Here is an 18053-nt window from a genome sequence, read left to right as displayed (position 1 = left end):
AAATTGCAGTATTTCATAGTCTCCTTGTGATTAAAACAATTTAAGATTAAGTTAGTCGTGTATAGTGACAACAATTTTAAAAATAAGCCGGGAATCAAACCCGGGTCTGTACCGTGGCAGGGTACTATTCTACCACTGGTGCTTCTTGTTTGTATGTTGTAGTATATTTATTTATACATTATCACAAATCATGCTAAAATATCAGTGCTAATCGCATTGCAACGTTTCAATTTTAATCAATTTTGACTTAAAAATGAATACATTTTAATTCACAATTGCAATGTTTACAGAAATTAGCTGCTTTTGATAAGTTTCTCTCTCTAATGACATGAGGCTCATACTCTATTAACAATACAAAAACATTACTACTCGTACTATAAATTTAAATTCTACACACAAATGTCACCGTGATATCTTTCTCACAAACTTCACACCATGATGTTCCATTAAATTAAAATACTAACATAACAGATCATACTCAACATTCAACTAGTAGCTACTGAGGCCAATTTTGAGGAGGTTTACTCCAACAATTCAGCAGTAAAAATTACAATGCAGTCAAGTCAAGTTCAACGGCCTACCGAACACATCATGAGTTTGCACCCGGGTCACTGATCACACCCAGAAAGTCGTCTTTGATGGTGCCGATGCAGAACTGCAAAAACAAACCAAAATGTCATAGCTAGTGGCGCTATTGGAGGAAGAGGCGCGGATACAGTAGACCCATAAAAAGCATAGCATCAATCAGAGGCTCTATACTTTTAAACACAGAATTTGAATTTTCAACCAAGAAGAAAACATTCATAAAAAAAGGGCGCTGCTGAGATGTGTATGGGTGTAATATAGATACACAGAGCACGAGGGAAGCAGAACATTGTTGAGGGAGAACTACAACTTCGGTGCAGAACATTTTGTAAACATAGGGTATCAATAGTATCATTTAAGTGAGACTCGACCAATCACACGTCCATGGATATAACTACAGAAGTAGTAGATATTTGAGAAATTTAAGCTATCAAAGTCATGAGATAGCCAAGAGCAATGAAACACAAGGTAAACAAAAGTGAAAAAAGTATTTCTTGTGTGCAAATGAATAAACAGAGGGCATACAATTTCAGTAGCATCAACCCGAGTTCCAATTATCTTCAGCCTGACTTCACTTTCTTTTTGTATTTTAACCTGTCAATGATTTGAAGAAACAACCAAGGGGCTTACTAATTACACTGATTAAAGATCAGCAATCATGTTCTTGTGACAGAAAAAAGATGGAGGAAGGGCTACATACTGATCCATCAGAAGTAGTGTAATTAGGGATGTCACCAGGTTGGAATTCCATATCATCAGGTATCAACTACAGAGAGAGAGAGAGAGATTTCAAATCATTCAATATAATGTGGATTTAAAATCTAATAAATTCAAATCAGTATCAGACAGAAATAGTTTTAAAAAAAAGAGCCATGAACACAGTTCCATTGTAGTAAGAATTTATCAGAACAACATTCAATAAATTTGTTATAGATTTCCACTGGCTCCAAATCCTTCAGTTAATATGATTATCAAATTATGCCCAGACTTTTTGTAGCCATTGTTCATACTTAATTAATCTATATTTTACAATGCGGATTAACTAGTACAAGATGATATCATCCTAAGGAATGTAAAGATTTGTAATTTGTAAATAATAATCATAATAGTAAGAGTAAATATAGCTAAAAAGCAAAAATAAAACCACTAACATGATTGGACACGAAGATTTGGACAGGACCAGCCTCAGCGAAAAATCCCATCTGAAAAAATCAAAGCAGAGTTTATGCATTAGAAAAAATGCATATACATATAGCATGACATCAAAATGGCATGACAATCACAAATATTACCTTGTTAACCATTGTGACAACAGCTTCCAGAATCTCTCCCTTAAAAGGTCGAAAAACAACACACTGGTACTTAACTGGAAAAACAACAAATCCGGTTCCATCACGAATACGACCTTTCCCAACACTTTCAATCCCAGTTATTGCAACAATAAACCCATGGTGGCCACTGTAACAACACAATAGACGAAGAGTGATCACCTCATTTCTCAACCAACATCAACACCCAGAAATAAAAAACAAATATGTGAATGTAGAATCACAATTCAGTAACCTGCAAGTGCCTTCAACATCTTTCATGAGCTTGGCTACAAGCTTATCCCGTAGATCACGGCCAAAGTGACGAGGGTGTAGTTGCATGTTTCTCTCCAATACCATGTGGAAAAACATCTTTCTCCTCTTCTTGAAGAACCTAAGTTCTGATAAGCAATACTATGTTCAAGTGTCTTATTGAAAAATTTGAACTCCAAAAGAATAATCATTCAACTTGGAAGTTGGAACTTGAGAACTTCATCATTTTCCGGTTTGGATACTAAACAGAATTACATGATTTTGCATAGTTGAGCTTGCCTACATCTATGCATAGTTTAAAGCCATTCTCTTATCAAGCAGCTAGACATTTTCACATGAAAAGTTCTTCACATCATCTTAAAATAAAAAATTAAGAGAAGATCTACATGAGAGATTAGAGGGAGTTTACTATTGAGGATTAACCTAAATATATTTAAAATTCAATAAGCAAATCCATTGTTTACTAAGATGGACATGAACTTTGGAATATCTCTAAACCATTGATAATTTCTACAATTTGAGCTAACTTGCTTGATTTGATTCGTATCCCATTGAAAGAGGTAAGATTGGAGAAATCAAAATAATGAAAACAAAAATACTCAATCACGATGAAAACTTGAGCTCTAGGGTTCAATCTCTTTGTACTATGTCTTTATTCATTCCATATCCCAAATTCAAATCAATTTTTGATGCAAAACAATTAGAGATTATTAGCTCAAATTCACGAATAAAACAACGAATTATAAAAATTAACGAATTCTTAGCTCGAAATTTAGGGATTTGTAGCTCAAAATCGCGATTATTCACAAAAAAAACAACGAATCACAAAAACAATAGCGGTCAATGATGCTGCTACTTCCGACCTTACTACGTCGGGCACCGGTTGACTAGAACGCCGCCGTCGCCGCCGCCGCCGCCGCTGAGCTGGTCAGTCGTCTCTGTGTGTGTATGAGAAAGCAACGCGAGATCAATTGGAGTAAAATTTATTTTTTTGGTATAAACTATAAAGAGTAATTTTTTATCTTTTTCTAATAGAAAGAATAACTAATTTAGATTTATAAAATATTATAAATTGGGCCTGCAAATGGGTTCTTTTATAGCTTAGAAGGCCCCTATGAAAGCCCAAATCATGAAACTCAATTAATGTTTTGTTCGAGTTTTAGTTTTGCTTGGGATGGTTGGTTAACTAATCTATACATTAAATCAAAAGAATGTCATTATAAAAATAATAATTACATAATAATATAAAAATTAAAAAATTTAATATTAAAATTCTAAAATCCAATACCAAATTTCCAAATCTAGCAAATAACATTAGAATTGCTCAACGCAAAGATTTTATATTTGTTAGCTTTTTAACTACTCTCTCGGTCAAAAAAATTAATAAAGTAATAGAGAAAAATGTGACTCTTATTGTGGGACAGACTAAAATGATAAAATGTGACTTTTATTATGGAATGAAGGGAGTATTAAAACAAAGGAGAAACTACTTTTTTTAGTATAAAATATTATGGCATGTTATTTATACTCATTTTATAAATCAATTGATTATACTTACTTCTAAACAAATTTAATTTTTAAATAAAAACGATTTTGTTCTTTGTTTTCTAAAGCTTATTAGAAATAATTTCCTTAATAATTTTGTGGGACTGGCAATGTATTTATGTGAAAAATTATTGTGAAAAAGGTAAAATAACAATTTCTATCAATAAACCATCTTAAAGAAATGACAAGTAAAGTACTAACGTTTTAGGTAAGTTTTAAATATGTAAAATATTTTAAAAAATAAAAATAAAAATAAAAATAAAATAATACTCGTAGACCCTAGTAGTTTCCACACATTTTGGTTTAGGGCAAGAATCGACTTGAACCGCCTTGATTGGTTAACAGCATCACATATATACGCCCGACCGCAGGGGATTGCACGCTCTAATCCAAATCCAATAGAAAAAATATCTCGTTATTCTCTTGAAAGACAGTCTTCAGAGTGATTCCCTTAACCCTAGCTCAATCCTCTTGAAGCCCTCTTTTCTCTTCGCTCTCGCTTATTTAGGGGGAGAATTTTTGATTCGATTTGTTTTGCTCAGTTGAAATAGGAAGATGTACGGTCAAGAAGGAGATGGAGGTTACGGCGGTGGTGGATACGGTGGTTCCGAAGGCGGAGGAAGCTACGGAGGCTATGGCGGTGGCGGAGGTGGAGGATACGGTAATCGAGGAAGCGGCGGTGGAGGCTACGGTGGAAGAGGCGGCGGCGGTGGTGGTGGATACGGAGGTGATAGAGGTATTGGGTTAATTGTTTTTTCCGCTTCAGTTTTTTTGTGTGAGATTTGAGTTTGTTTGCGTTTGAATTGTTGATTTGAGCGATTATGATGTTAGATCTGTTAATTGATTGCAGGTGGTGGAGGTGGTGGGTACCAGGGAGATCGCGGCGGTGGATACCAGGGTGATCGCAGCGGTGGATACCAAGGGGACCGTGGTGGACGTGGTGGCGGCGGTGGTAGGGGAGGTGGTCGGGGTGGTGGAAGCGGCAGGGAAGGTGATTGGCGTTGTCCCAATCAAAGGTAACAGAGCTGTTTGTGCATCTCAATATGTTCAATTAATTTTTATGATTATGTTATGTTCTTTATGGGGACTGTGTTGTGATAAAGTAGAGTTTTACCTGAAGAAAGCATTCATTTGTGATTATAAAGTTCATTGTTACTTTATTACATTTCTCTGATGGGTGGGAAATTGATTACAGTGCTTTGTTTAGTTTTGGATGTAGTAAGCATGACATGAAGTAGTGCAAATTTATAGTTGCTGGATTCATCAAGGCGCTATCTTTTCTTCTCATATTGTGTCTTGTGTCATGTTTTACTGATGCTTTGTTTTTCATTGAAAAGGAACTGATTCCAATGTGATTAATTTTGTATTATTTTACTGTTCTAAAGCCGGTCTTTTACCAGTTTTTTGTATTCAGATGGCATTTGATTATAGAAATTTCAGTTTCCTCTAATGCATAACCTTGAGCTGGTGGTATAATTGTTAAGAGTTATAGTTCATTGATTGGATGATACATGTGTTCTTTTGGGTGGTAACTTCCAAAGGTTCGTCTCTGCTTTATGTTCTTGTTGTGTTGCTTTAGAATGGTTATTTGGTTGAATAGATGTTTTGGTGTGATAAGATGTTTGACATCAACATGTGGATATGATATCTGAGTTTCCTTTATCAACTGGTGGTAATTGATTATGGCGTCTATGGATGTAGCTGCGGGAATTTGAACTTTGCCCGAAGAACTGAGTGTAACAAATGTGGCACACAGTCTCCTGCTGGTGGTGGTGATGACCGTGGGGGTAGAGGTGGTGGTGGTGGTCAAAGCAGAGGTGGAAGAGGTGGAGGTTATGAAAACAGCAGAGGTGGAAGAGGTAACTATTATGATGGTGGCAGTGGTCGCAGTGGAAATGGTTACGAGGGTGGTAGTCAAGGAAGGGATGATGGTGGTTATGGACAGAGCGCTCCCATTGCTCCCCCTTCTTATGGTGGTGCTGGTGGTTATGCACCCCCGAATGCATATGGTGGAAACCATAGTTATGCTCCTGATTCAGTCCCTCCACCTACAAGTTATACTGGGGGAAATAATTCACACCCTCCTTCATATGGTGCCCCGGCTGGTTATGGTGGCGATAGTCAAGGTGGAAACCGTGGAGGTGGAAGAGGGGGTTCGTCTGGTGGATATGGCGGAGGTCCTCGAAACCCAGGTGGTTATGGCAGTGCTCCAGCAGAGGTTCCTGAAAAGGTCAAGCAATGTGACGAAAATTGTGGGGATTCTTGTGATAATGCGAGAATTTACATATCAAATTTGCCTCCAGATGTCACTACTGATGAGCTCAGAGAACTGTTTGGAAGTATTGGCCAAGTAATGCAAATTTTGTGTCTTATTTCAGTTAATGGCGCAGTTGTGTATATTTTGATAGAATGGTGTAGCGGAATGGTGTAGCTATATATATTTTGTGTCAGGTCATGTATGTTATCTCTAGAATCTAGCCCCTTTTGCTTCGTCATCACTGATGTTTTTTAACTATGGCTGAAAATATGATAACAGTAGTAAGTTTGGGGATACATTGAAAAGACATGGCTATCAATTGAATTTGTTTACAGATGAAACAGTCGTCTGATTTAGGTTTTCTTAGAGTTTGATTAACTTAGCTGTATTTTTTTTCCAACCTTCAGGTCGCCAGGATCAAGCAAAAACGAGGCTACAAAGACCAGTGGCCCTGGAGCATCAAATTATACACAGATGAACAAGGAAAGAATAAAGGCGATGGAGTTTTATCGTATGAAGATCCATCTGCAGCACATTCAGCTGGAGGTTTCTTCAACTGTATGTTGCTTCTCTTTCTTTTCCTCGAATATGATAGATTCCTCTCTCTTTCTTTCTCAGTTTATCTGTGATCGGTTACATTGTTTTTTTAATAACAGCGCATGACATGAGAGGACACAAAATTAGCGTCACAATGGCTGAGAAATCTGCTCCAAAAGCTCCCTCATATGGTGGCGGGTAAGTGAATGTTCTCTCAAATACATTTTTCAGTTATAAGTGCTAGTATAACTCACATGCTCTTTCTAGTGATTCGTTTTTGTCTCCATTTTTTGTTTTATATATATATATTGCTCTATTTTCACGTGTTGCATTGAATTTATAAGCTTTGAAGTAAATACCTTGATTTTCATTAACAATGTCTATTATATTTGATGAACCTCTTTGCTTACAGTGGCGGTGGTAGAGGCAACTATGGAGGTGATAGACGGAGAGACAACTATCGAGATGGTGGTTCATCTGGTCCAGATAGAAATTATCATGGCGGAAATCGTTCGCGTCCATACTAGACACACCAGAAGGGATATTAATGTACTAGTCTTAATGGTGGGAGGGGTTTTTATTTTTATTCCGTAAGCGGATTTGTCTCTAACTGGAGATGAGAGGTAGGTTGTTCGTTGCTCTGAACAATATACCTTGTCTCCTTCCCATCTCTTGTTAGCACCTTGGTGCGGAGTTAAGGATTGATATGAACTGTGTGAATGTTTTTTATAGAGGGAAGTGGATTCTCCAAATTGCTGCTACTAAAGGTAGGTTGAACTTATCAGGTGAGTCATGAGTGTTTCTTACTAAGTTGAACTTTAAATTTGTGGTGCAGCTTTCTCGTATCTGCATCATTTTTATAAACAAGTATGTTCTGAAAGTTATGCATCTTATTTTCTTATTCATTTTGCTTTCTTTTTTTTTTTGTGCTGGCTCCTGCACACGAGGCCAAAACTGTGGGTTTATCTGAGTGTGTGGTTAACTTGTACGGGATAATGTTCTTATGTTGTTTTATCCTACTATCTCTTACTATTAGAACTTTGAATGTGATGTCTGGCTTAGGTATAAACCTTATTAATTTATTCTTAGCCCATTTGTCTTAGATTTTACCGTTTCATGGCATAATATGAGGTCAATCGGGCTAATCTTAAACCCAATCCTGCTAGTCATGGAAGTGTTGTGCAAGAGGCAGAAAATTGGGCTGCTATATAAGCTTTTACTTTCTGCACATGCTCTCTGTGGCTGTCTGTTTTAGTTGATCGGAGAACTAGTCGTGGCTTCCAGAACTCTCGGAATGTTTGATGAACTGACATACAGTTTGTGCAACTTTGCTAGAAGAGTGCTACTGCCCCATTATTCAGAAACATTACCCTCCGGTGTTTAATGCTCGATTTTACTCCAGGATTTTCATGTTAGGTTGAGAATGGCTTAAAATGACATGACCTCGTCCTTGGTTTTTGAAAAAGATCTATGCACTTTCCCTCGTCGCGATATGCCCTCTTTACTTGCCCTTAGTGTTTTCTCGAGGTTGCATACAGGAGCTTCCACCTGCATAGGTTCATGGGAGAAATAGATTTAGAAAAACATCTATGTAAAAACACTTTTGAATGAGTGTTTTGAAGAATGAAATATGGGGTTATCATGTTCTATTGATACTGCGTTTTCGAATTATTTGTCTTCTGTGTGTTGGCATAATGTTTATTTTGGCATATATACCTAAATTAGCAATAACAGATTTAAGGTGTTTCTTATCTCCAACAATTCACGAAAATATAGGTTGCTTGGTGTAAAATTTGGCAACTTTTCTTTTAAAGATGATTTTATAGTATTCCCTAACTATTCATGTAGCTGCGGTGATTTGACCCTTAACAAAATAAAATGTGTCATCAACTATTCTTAATAAATAAATAAGAATTCATCCCAATATCGGAATATGACGTACAAGAAAATTTTCATATTAATAGTTATCAATTTTTATTTTTTTCCATTCACTTAAATTTGATTTTACACAGTCACATTAATTCTAGTAGAATTAATTTTAGACTGCAATTTGTACTCCATTCTTCAACTATAAATAGTTTTATTTTGTCATTTTAGGATGTCTATAAAATATAGTCAAAATTTTAAAATGATAACTTTCTTTCATGCTTAACTTATATTTGTTCTTTTATTTTTTCTCAGTCTCCTACTTTATATACCTTTGAGGGAGGGATATAGTAGTATTGTTGATTAAAAATATTTTTTTTCAATGAAGACCATAATTTTAGGTACTCACTTAATCTTGTTGGGTATGGGTGCAAAAAGAATTTGTCTAAGCCATTTCATTTATTTTTCTCTAGGTCACTATTTTTTTAATTCAAGTTGTTTTTCTTTTTGTCCAACTCTAAGTAATCTCAAAAGTGATAGTCGATTGTACTCCTGTCCAAATCAAGATAATCACTTCCCAAATAACACCGTATATTTATGAAAAGAGATAAGATACAATATTTTTTATTAAATGTGAAAATAGATATCGTGATAAATTATAAAGGCAGTTGACCCACTTTGAATGTGGTGTAATTGTGTTATTACTAATGAAAAATGATTCTCTAGATAAGCTAACACTACTAAAGTTCAATGGTTAAATAATTTAAATTTTCTATATCATTTTCCTTTTTACAAAATCGTTAATGAAAATAGTGGAGTAAATGATACGTGCAAAAAAGAATCGAGACAAATAAAATAAAATAAGTATTAAGTAGTAGAAATTTCAGAGCTGCCTTATATAAAGTCTCACACATCAACAAAAACCCTCTGTTCTATCTTGAATCATTTCTCCGCATTTCATCTCTCTCTATCTTCTCTCTCGCTCTATAGCTCTCGAACATTCCGTCTCTGGTTCCATTCTTTCCTCTCCGAAGCTGCAACCGGTAAATTCATGCTTTACTTAATCTATTGTGTTTGGAATCGATTGACTGTTCATATTATTCGATCGATTTCGCAATACCTAGGAAGATGCTTTGTTATTTTATCTGTAATTTCCATTTCCATTTCGGTAGTGCTACAATCTCCGATCTCTTCCGGATTGTTGTTATATTTGAAGATTCAGCTCGATCCTGAATTTGCGAGATTTCCTATGTGTTATGTGCTGATTTTGGTTGTTTCGATGGGGATTCGTCGTGTTTTTAGCAGTTTGTCGCACTATATGCTTCCTAGAAAGAGAGCAGGGGAAGGAGAGTCTGTTAACGTGAGTGATTGTGAAAGCGTCAAGAGGCAGCACTTTGTTTGTTGCACCGAGAACTCAAACAACCAGGCCAAGAACAGCAGCGGCGGTTTAGGGATCAGTAATAGCAGCGGAAACTGCAGCGAACCAACAGTCACTGACATGGCGTTTGATGATGGAACTCCGCGCGATATTGACGAGGATCTCCACAGCCGGCAGCTGGCTGTCTACGGGCGAGAGACAATGAGAAGATTGTTTGCGTCTAATGTTCTTGTGTCTGGAATGCAAGGACTTGGGGTTGAGATAGGTATATTTTTTCTAACACTCTCAAATATACTTTGATGCTATATTTTACGTGAATGTTTGATGCTGTGTATGCATGTGCTTGTAAAAAGTTTTTCGTATTTGTAGAAGCTCGATGTATTCAATCTTTATCTTGGAATCAAGATTGATAGTAAGGTAGGGTGCACTGAAGCTATAGTTATCAAATGGATTATGCGTATCTGTTAGTCTGTGACTGTCTTTGGGACTTTTGCGAGAGGTTTTCTCTTGATAGTTTTTGATTCAGTTATTGCTGTGGCTCCTCATGGTCCTGATGATGGCAAAGAAATGATTTCTTGAGAATTCATGCCATGCCATTTATTCAGTGGCTCTGATTCATATCTGTTTTCTTATGAAATTGTCTATTTCTATTTCTAGATATAGATAATACTTGTATTACAACTTGACTTGAGTGTGGGTGCTTATTTATTGAATAAGGATGGAGAGGCTTATCATAACTCAATGATTGTTAACACTTTCAGCTAAGAACCTTATCCTTGCTGGCGTGAAGTCTGTGACATTGCATGATGAAGGAACAGTGGAGTTGTGGGATTTGTCTAGTAACTTCGTTTTCACAGAAAAAGATTTGGGTAAGAACAGGGCACTTGCTTCAGTTCAGAAGCTACAAGAACTAAATAATGCTGTGACTGTTCTGACTTTGACTGCAAAATTGACTAAAGAACAACTCTCGGATTTTCAGGTGATTCTTCAATATACTTTCTTCTCTTTTGTATTGCTCACACTTTTTATCGTTGATTCCTGGCATATCAAGCCCCCTCTCTTTCTGCCTCTTTCTTTGTTGCTTTTAGTTTCACATTGCTTCTTATGTACCTTCTATAATCCTAGAACTGTGCCTTTATGCCACAACATTGAAGCATGCAAAAGATAAAGTACTCTTTGATGTTATGATTTCATGTGTCACTTCATTTAGACGAGGCTTCAGTAAGATTAATTCACGTGGACGTGACTGAAATATTTCTTCATTTACATTATATTCAAGTGTGTAACTGAAAACATCCTTTGTTACTTTGATTTTCTTGGCATATGGCCTGACAAGACAGCTACTGCTTGTTCGACACTTGCTTTATTCTTGGCACTAAATAAATTTTGGAATAAAAGCTTTCATTTATTTTTTAAATTTCCTGCACTCCATCACTATTCACTGCCAATCATACATTATGTATATGTTTCAGCTATTCCTAATTAGGATAAATGTCACCTACGCAGGCTGTGGTTTTTACTGATATCAATTTAGATAGTGCAACTGAGTTCAATGACTTCTGTCACAATCATCAGCCACCTATTGCTTTCATTAAGACAGAAGTAAGAGGTCTATTTGGTAGTGCTTTTTGTGATTTCGGACCTGCATTCACTGTAGTCGATGTCGACGGTGAGGAGCCTCATACAGGAATTATTGCATCTATCAGTAACGACAACCCTGCCCTTGTGGCATGCGTGGATGATGAGAGGCTTGAGTTTCAGGATGGGGATCTGGTTGTGTTCTCGGAAGTCCGAGGAATGACAGAACTAAATGATGGAAAACCAAGAAAAGTAAAAAGTGCACGTCCCTACTCTTTCACTCTTGAAGACGATACAACCAATTATGGTGCATATGAAAGAGGTGGTATTGTAACCCAAGTGAAACAGCCCAAGGTTTTGAACTTCAAGCCACTGAAGGAGGCATTAAAGGATGCTGGTGATTTCCTTCTTTCTGATTTCTCCAAGTTTGACAGGCCTCCTCTTCTACATTTGGCATTCCAAGCATTAGATAAGTTTGTGTCTGAACTGGGGCGCTACCCAGTTGCTGGTTCTGAAGAGGATGCCCAGAAGTTGATATCTATAACCAGTAACATGAATGAAAGCCTAGGTGATGGCAAATTGGATGATATTAATCCTAAGCTTCTGAGACACTTCGCATTTGGTGCTAGAGCTGTTCTGAATCCTATGGCTGCCATGTTCGGTGGCATTGTCGGGCAGGAGGTTATGAAGGCATGCTCTGGAAAGTTTCATCCTCTTTTTCAGGTCATTAATCTCTTACTGAGAGCTTTCTCAACTTGTTTTTCATTATATTTCCTCTATTTCTCTCATTCTGAGTAGATGGATAATGGAACTATTACTGCCTACTACGTAGATCTGTAAATCAGTCCCCCAGGCCCTATTTGATATTTTTAACAATAGAAAGTGTAGAAGGCTTGTCGCCTTATCGATAGTTTCTGAACAAATTTGCTCTTTATGGCCCTGAGTTTTTGTAAAATATGTGATGCTATATTGGTAATAAGTTATGACTGGGCCCTTATGTAGGCTAAGGGTTCATCTCTTGGATGTATCGGATGGTTTAATGTTATTGAATGGCTTTGTCTTTATTCTCTTTTTGTGCACTTTAGGTCTAAATTGTCTATGCATTGTGTGATTGATAACATCTATAATTATTTAAGTCTGCACAGTTACTCCACTTATTGCTGCAGTAATTGTATTTTAGGAATATCTGGTGTAAAAATTATACTGTAACGCAACTTAACTTTTCTGTTGTGATGTATTGCAGTTCTTTTACTTTGACTCTGTAGAATCACTTCCTACCGAGCCTATTGATCCCAGTGACTTCAGACCCTTGAATACCCGTTATGATGCCCAGATTTCAGTGTTTGGGTCTAAGCTTCAAAAGAAACTAGAAGATGCAAAAACTTTTGTTGTTGGATCTGGTGCTCTAGGCTGTGAGTTTCTTAAGAACTTGGCACTAATGGGAGTTTCGTGTGGATCATCTGGAAAATTAACTATTACTGATGATGATGTGATAGAGAAGAGTAACCTAAGTAGGCAATTTCTCTTCCGAGATTGGAACATTGGGCAGCCGAAATCTACTGTTGCTGCTTCTGCTGCATTGGCAATCAATCCCAAGCTTCATATAGAAGCTTTACAGAATCGTGTTGGGACGGAGACTGAGAATGTTTTTCATGATACTTTCTGGGAGAATATCAGTGTTGTGGTTAATGCCCTGGACAATGTAAATGCCAGGCTTTATGTTGACCAGAGATGCTTATATTTCCAGAAACCACTTCTCGAGTCTGGAACTTTGGGTGCCAAATGTAATACTCAAATGGTCATTCCCCACCTGACGGAAAACTATGGTGCCTCCCGTGATCCCCCAGAGAAACAAGCACCAATGTGCACTGTGCACTCCTTCCCACACAATATTGACCACTGTTTGACATGGGCCCGGTCAGAATTTGAGGGATTGCTGGAAAAGACACCTGCTGAAGCGAATGCCTATCTTTCTAATCCAGCTGAGTATGCCTCTGCGACGAGAAATGCTGGGGATGCTCAAGCAAGGGACAACTTGGAACGTGTAATTGAGTGTCTTGACAGGGAGCGATGTGAATCATTCCAAGATTGTATTACGTGGGCCCGTCTAAAGTAAATCTCTTTCAACCCCCCTATGTTCTCATTTTGGGTCGGATTTCCTGTTCATATGCTTATACAATTTTTCTGTCCATTGGCAGGTTTGAAGACTACTTTGCTAACAGGGTGAAGCAGTTAGCTTTCACCTTCCCCGAGGATGCTGCAACCAGCACTGGCGCACCTTTCTGGTCAGCACCAAAGAGGTTCCCTCGTCCCCTGCAGTTTTCTACCTCTGATCCCAGCCATCTTCACTTCATCATGGCTGGATCCATACTGCGAGCCGAGACATTTGGCATCCCTATACCTGATTGGGTGAGGAACCCAAAGAAACTGTCAGAGGCTATTGATCAAGTCATTGTCCCTGATTTCCAACCGAGAAAGGATGCGAAAATTGTGACTGACGAGAAAGCTACTAGCCTCGCTACTGCTTCCGTTGATGATGCTGCTGTTATTAATGATTTAATATCGAAGCTTGAGAAATGTTGCCAGGCATTACCACCAAACTTCAGGATGAAGCCGATCCAGTTTGAGAAGGTATACGTCTCATTTCACACATATTTAGCATGCTAAGAATGACTTTTGTTTTTTACTTTCTGCGTCTTACTTTCTCCACAATGTTGATGTTTAACTGTGTAGGACGACGACACGAACTATCACATGGACCTGATCGCAGCACTTGCAAACATGAGGGCGAGAAACTACAGCATCCCCGAAGTGGACAAGCTGAAAGCCAAATTCATTGCTGGGAGGATCATTCCAGCCATTGCAACTTCCACAGCAATGGCCACCGGCCTGGTCTGCCTCGAGCTTTACAAAGTCATCGATGGGTCCCACAAGGTAGAAGATTATCGCAACACATTTGCCAACCTTGCTCTCCCGCTCTTCTCCATCGCCGAGCCAGTAGCTCCCAAGGTTGTCAAGCACCAGGACATGAGCTGGACCGTGTGGGACAGATGGATCATAAAGAACAACCCGACTTTGAGGGAGCTGCTAAAATGGCTTTCCGACAAAGGACTGAACGCGTACAGCATTTCTTTCGGAAGTTGCCTGCTCTACAACAGCATGTTCCCTCGACACAAGGACCGGATGGACAAGAAGATCGCGGACCTTGTACGGGATGTGGCCAAGGTGGAGTTGCCAGCATACCGCAACCACGTGGATGTTGTTGTAGCATGTGAGGATGACGAGGACAATGATGTCGATATTCCCCAAATATCGATCTACTTCCGCTGATCGGATGGTTCACGTGACTAGGTTCCTTATCCTTTAAACTTCCTTCACTTCTGATATTTTCAGTTCCATGTGAGACGCATAGTAAGACGATTTGGACTCTTCTATCATAAATTTAGAGTGAATTTGAGCACTTTGAGTATTTGTGTTTTTCTGTGTCACGGTTCTTGATTTTGGGTTCTGCAAAATTTGATATACTGCATTTTCTTTCTACTCTCATATAGAGCTTAGTGGAGTATTTGTTAGTACTTGCTTCGTTCCTAGTTAGTTGATAGGACGAAGCTAATTGATTTGTATTCTATTTTTTTTTGGTCGTCTTACTATTTTGGCAAAAAAATTCAACTTTTAAAATCTCTTTCACTTTATGTTTCAGACTTACTTTTTTTTCCCTCATTAATCTATTTTATTTTCTCTTTTTTTGACTCATTAAATATTTCTTTTAAATATCGTACAAAAAAAAAAACGACTTGATTAATTTGAGATGAAGGGAGTAGTATATATTTGCATTTTTGCTATGGGAAGCATAGAAATTGGAGTAGTAGGATTTTGGTGTTGGTTATATGACTTGTTAAGTTTTGAAAATGTTGGAAAGGGTCCAATTTTTATCTTTTACTTGATAATTGGAGTATGGTGTATTGCATGTATCAACCTTCTACCACAAACTATTTTGTCTATTATTTTAGAAATATACGGATATTATTTTAGTTATTGAAAAAATGATGGTGTCAACCAAAAATGATGGATATTACTCCCTCCGTCCACGAAAATTTGTCCCAGTTTTCCATTTCCGTCCGTCCCCCAAAATTTGTCCCATTTCACTTTTACTATTTTTGGTAGTGGACCCCACATTCCACTAACTCATTCCTACTCACATTTTATTATAAAACTAATATATAAAAGTAGGACCCACAATCCACTAACTTTTTCAACTCACTTTCCATTACATTTCTTAAAACTCGTGCCCGGTCAAACCGGGACGAATTTTCGTGGACGGAGGGAGTACTTGATAAATTAAATTGGATTAATTTCTGCATGCGCGTAATATTTCTAAATTTTAAATTAAATTGGATTAATTCATTATTTATTTCATCACTGAATTGCTCATAATTAAAAATGGTTTGATTCGGAGATAGTTATGCGAATATTTCATGAAAAAAAATAATTTTTCCTTGAATCTGTACATACTTAATTTGAAAAGTTATCATATTTCTAAAGAGTTTGAAAAGTTTTGGATTTAGTCCTACATATTATGTTACATATTAATCCAAATTTCGAAGAAACTATAAATCTGAAATATATTGGTAGCTACTATACAATTCACATTACTCCCAAAATATCATACTCCATTTGCCATAATAATTGGTCGGGTCAAATATGAAGCGAATAAATAATCTGACAATTATTTTTTAATAATAATAAAGTGGAAAGTATTCTAGCAAAGCTGATAAAAAAATGCGTAGTGAGAAAAAAGGGTGTGAATCTCTGCTGCACTCTCACCACCTTCGAAACCCAAACCCTCATCGCTTTTCTCCTCCTTCTTCCCTTCCCTTTTCCTCTGCATTGCCGCAATTTCTCCTCCAAATCACGCATTCAATCCACAAACGAATCCATCCAGCTCGATCCATCTCAAAATTCTGCAATTGCTTCGTTTAACATTCGTTTGATCAATTCAATTTCCGCCCTAGGCATTGGCGTTTGCCTAGATCGCATTGCCGCAATTGCTTCTCCCAATCAACCATTCAATCAAATCCATCCAGCTCGATCCGTGTCGAAAATCTGCAATTTCTCAATTCGATTTCACGCAGATCGTTTCCGAATTCCGATGTGGCTGAGGCGAAACAAGGCGAGAAACCGTGTCCACGACGCGCCGACGCTGAAATTCGCCTGCTCGTCGTTCAAGGACGTCCACAGCCTCCTCTACGACGACGCCGATTCCCCGCGCTCGCCGTCCTCTCCGTCGATCTACCACCGCAACCGCAGCGCGAAGGAGCTCCTCCGCTCCCTGTCCATCCCCGCCGCCCGCGAGATCCGGATCCGCGGCGCGGCGGCGGAGAATTCCGTGGTGGTGTACTTCACGAGCCTCCGCGTGATCCGCCGCACGTTCGACGACTGCAGCGCCGTCCGATCGATCCTCCGCTCGTTCCGCGTGCCGATCGACGAGCGCGATCTGGCGATGGACTCGCGCTTCATGGAGGAGCTGCAGCGGATCCTCGGCGAGCCGGAGAAGTCGCTCCTGACGCTGCCGAGGGTGTTCACCGGCGGGAGGTACCTCGGCGGCGCGGAGGAGGTGCGGCGCCTCCACGAGAGCGGCGAGCTGAAGAAGCACCTCGAGGGGCTGCCGCCGGCGGAACCGGGCACGTGCGGGGTGTGCGGCGGTTACGGATTCGTGCTGTGCAAGGAGTGCGATGGGAGCCACAAATGCTATTACTATAGGGGGAAGAAAGGCGGATTCAGGAGTTGTACCTCGTGCAATGAGAATGGTCTCGTCAGGTGCCCTTCTTGCTCTTGCTCCCCTGCGCCGACTACATGACCTGTTTCTTCTTTTTATTATTATCTAATAAAACACCAGATTAATTAGTGTTTTAATTACTGCTTTTTTTTTTTATTATGTGACTCAGAGTGTTACGTTGGGATTAAATTTGATCCACCTGTTTCTTCGATTTTGTGATTTTTGTTACTGTTTAATCTTCGATTATGATTAATTCTATGTAGTTTTTCTTTTCTGATTTGTTTGTTGATAACACAAAGTTCATAAAAAAAGATGCTTTTCTTCTTCTTTATTTATTATTGTTAGGTTTTTATTTGGGTCTTTGATTTAGTTTATGGGCTTGACATGCTTATTTATTCTATATTTTTATGTATTTTATATAAAAAATATTAATGTAAAATTAGATGATATGGATTTCATGTGAAATTAGTAAATTAAAAAAAATACAAAGAGAAATTTATTATAAATAGATAAAAATTCATTTTAGGGACGGACTAAAGAATGAATTTTGTTGATGGACTGAAAAAAAGTAAAACTGTTTTTTATATCTTGATTTTCTATGACTTATTAGTTATTTTTATTCAGTGTCTAATATTTATACAAATATGTAACACAACAAGTAACTACGCTTGCGAAAATTGTTGAGTAAATATATTCGATTTATTTAATCATACAAGAAAGACTATATTTAAAGTCGAACAAAATTATAAAATCATTAATCATTCCATGGGGAGCATTAAGGTCCTATTACCCCTAAGTGTCTTTCTTCTTCTTAATATCAACCATTAGATTGATGGAATGGATGGAGTAGATTAAAAGTGACAATCTGATCCCGTATTGCATTATTTGTCCATTTTCGTGCATTAAAAGGGTAAAGAAGTAAAACAACATAATACATAATCGGTTTCAAAA

General features: G+C 38.0%; 4 protein-coding genes across 16 annotated transcripts; 3 read left to right on the top strand and 1 right to left on the bottom strand.

Annotated features, from left to right (window-relative positions):
- Positions 1-345: 345 nt before the first annotated feature.
- On the bottom strand, positions 346-3177 carry LOC125210734 (DNA-directed RNA polymerase II subunit RPB7-like). Its single transcript, XM_048110317.1, has 7 exons — positions 3029-3177; positions 2149-2293; positions 1878-2043; positions 1737-1787; positions 1286-1351; positions 1111-1179; positions 346-655 (listed from the first exon to the last, which is right to left on the bottom strand). The coding sequence occupies exons 2-7, from the start codon at positions 2262-2264 to the stop codon at positions 590-592; spliced, it is 534 nt and encodes a 177-aa protein (XP_047966274.1). The 5' UTR covers positions 2265-2293; positions 3029-3177; the 3' UTR covers positions 346-589.
- Positions 3178-4132: 955 nt separating this feature from the next.
- On the top strand, positions 4133-8153 carry LOC125213034 (transcription initiation factor TFIID subunit 15b). 13 transcript variants are annotated; one of them, XR_007174843.1, is made up of 8 exons: positions 4133-4446; positions 4561-4726; positions 5412-6060; positions 6375-6525; positions 6624-6702; positions 6917-7127; positions 7237-7271; positions 7907-8153. XR_007174843.1 is itself a non-coding variant. In XM_048113382.1 (6 exons), exons 1-6 carry the CDS (start codon positions 4266-4268, stop codon positions 7029-7031), a joined length of 1341 nt encoding a protein of 446 aa, XP_047969339.1. In that variant the 5' UTR covers positions 4133-4265; the 3' UTR covers positions 7032-7409. The 13 variants fall into 13 exon arrangements, 1 of the variants encoding a protein (XP_047969339.1); XR_007174841.1 differs by having other exon boundaries at positions 7840-8153; XR_007174839.1 differs by having other exon boundaries at positions 7608-8153.
- A 1481-nt stretch (positions 8154-9634) lies between these two features.
- Positions 9635-14795, top strand: LOC125213033 (ubiquitin-activating enzyme E1 1-like). Its single transcript, XM_048113381.1, has 6 exons — positions 9635-10013; positions 10510-10727; positions 11255-12049; positions 12570-13438; positions 13525-13957; positions 14060-14795. The coding sequence occupies exons 1-6, from the start codon at positions 9650-9652 to the stop codon at positions 14654-14656; spliced, it is 3276 nt and encodes a 1091-aa protein (XP_047969338.1). The 5' UTR covers positions 9635-9649; the 3' UTR covers positions 14657-14795.
- A 1069-nt stretch (positions 14796-15864) lies between these two features.
- On the top strand, positions 15865-17313 carry LOC125212701 (uncharacterized protein At5g39865). The gene has a single exon (XM_048112940.1). It carries the CDS (start codon positions 16476-16478, stop codon positions 17181-17183), a length of 708 nt encoding a protein of 235 aa, XP_047968897.1. The 5' UTR covers positions 15865-16475; the 3' UTR covers positions 17184-17313.
- The last annotated feature ends 740 nt before the right edge of the window (positions 17314-18053 follow it).

Source organism: Salvia hispanica, chromosome 3 (genome assembly GCF_023119035.1).
Source record: "Salvia hispanica cultivar TCC Black 2014 chromosome 3, UniMelb_Shisp_WGS_1.0, whole genome shotgun sequence".
NCBI lineage: Eukaryota > Viridiplantae > Streptophyta > Magnoliopsida > Lamiales > Lamiaceae > Salvia > Salvia hispanica.
Note: the sequence above shows the minus strand (reverse complement) of the source record. Positions and strands in the feature narration are given on the sequence as shown.

Coding starts and splice junctions, on each gene's coding strand:
- LOC125213034 (XM_048113382.1), top strand. CDS start 4,266: ATGTACGGTCAAGAAGGAGATGGAGGTTACGGCGGTGGTGGATACGGT. Junction 6,061..6,374: donor TGTTTGGAAGTATTGGCCAA/GTAATGCAAATT, acceptor TCCAACCTTCAG/GTCGCCAGGATCAAGCAAAA. Junction 6,526..6,623: donor AGCTGGAGGTTTCTTCAACT/GTATGTTGCTTC, acceptor TTTTAATAACAG/CGCATGACATGAGAGGACAC.
- LOC125212701 (XM_048112940.1), top strand. CDS start 16,476: ATGTGGCTGAGGCGAAACAAGGCGAGAAACCGTGTCCACGACGCGCCG.
- LOC125210734 (XM_048110317.1), bottom strand. CDS start 2,264: ATGTTTTTCCACATGGTATTGGAGAGAAACATGCAACTACACCCTCGT. Junction 1,180..1,285: donor ACACTACTTCTGATGGATCA/GTATGTAGCCCT, acceptor AATCATTGACAG/GTTAAAATACAAAAAGAAAG. Junction 656..1,110: donor GGGTTGATGCTACTGAAATT/GTATGCCCTCTG, acceptor TTGTTTTTGCAG/TTCTGCATCGGCACCATCAA.
- LOC125213033 (XM_048113381.1), top strand. CDS start 9,650: ATGGGGATTCGTCGTGTTTTTAGCAGTTTGTCGCACTATATGCTTCCT. Junction 10,728..11,254: donor AACAACTCTCGGATTTTCAG/GTGATTCTTCAA, acceptor TCACCTACGCAG/GCTGTGGTTTTTACTGATAT. Junction 13,439..13,524: donor ATTACGTGGGCCCGTCTAAA/GTAAATCTCTTT, acceptor GTCCATTGGCAG/GTTTGAAGACTACTTTGCTA.